Here is a 723-nt window from a genome sequence, read left to right as displayed (position 1 = left end):
CCTTATTTCTTCACACAAGAAAGGTAAGGACTGTTTAATTGACAAGCAAAAGGTGTCAGAAATGCAAGAATCCCCCCAAAAAACAAAATGTAATTATTGATTTCAGGTAATATAGCCTCGTTTACTCCAAACTGAAACTTTGAAAAGATTAAAAATGTCAAGGAATGATAAATGATACAGGACTATTTTGACTTTTTATCAGTATAACTGTACATTCTTGGTAAGTGCAATGAAAACAAATCAGTTCATACAGATTCAATTATTATATTTACACATATTTTTTTATTTAGTTTCAGCAAATGCTGAATAAACATATTATAGGCCACAGATTCGCATGAGTACATAAAGAATTATAATTTCATAGGAAAATACATTTTCATTTTGGCTATTGTGTGCTGACACTAAAAAATGATTGGACTTTAACCACCTCTGAAACTGAAGTAAAGTGGGAAATGCTCTTGTCAATATGGTAATAAAAAAAAAAACTAGGCCATCAAGATCTTCTTCAATGAATCAGACCAATAATTGAACAATATTCTAACATCTATAACCTACACTGCATATTGTTATAACATTACAATATTACAGTTATTAATAAATACAGCATGGTTCCAGAGCATAATGAACCTTTCTTGTTTACATCAGAGGTTTTCCACGGATGAAACGGTGATACCACATGAAAGCTGTTGCTAAACTCAAGCTATACCTGCAAGAACAATAGAA

The 723-nt window shown here is 31.0% G+C and overlaps 1 protein-coding gene across 1 annotated transcript in view; it reads right to left on the bottom strand.

The window, feature by feature from the left end:
• Positions 1 to 182: 182 nt before the first annotated feature.
• LOC119585533 (surfeit locus protein 1-like) overlaps positions 183 to 723 on the bottom strand; it is a 9,425-nt gene continuing 8,884 nt past the window's right edge. Inside the window, 1 exon segment of the mRNA XM_037934158.1 lies at positions 183 to 706. Coding sequence (XP_037790086.1) covers positions 637 to 706 — 70 coding nt within the window. The 3' untranslated portion in view covers positions 183 to 636.

The sequence above is a fragment of the Penaeus monodon genome, chromosome 20, assembly GCF_015228065.2.
Source record: "Penaeus monodon isolate SGIC_2016 chromosome 20, NSTDA_Pmon_1, whole genome shotgun sequence".
In the NCBI taxonomy this organism is placed as follows: Eukaryota; Metazoa; Arthropoda; class Malacostraca; order Decapoda; family Penaeidae; genus Penaeus; species Penaeus monodon.
Note: the sequence above shows the minus strand (reverse complement) of the source record. Positions and strands in the feature narration are given on the sequence as shown.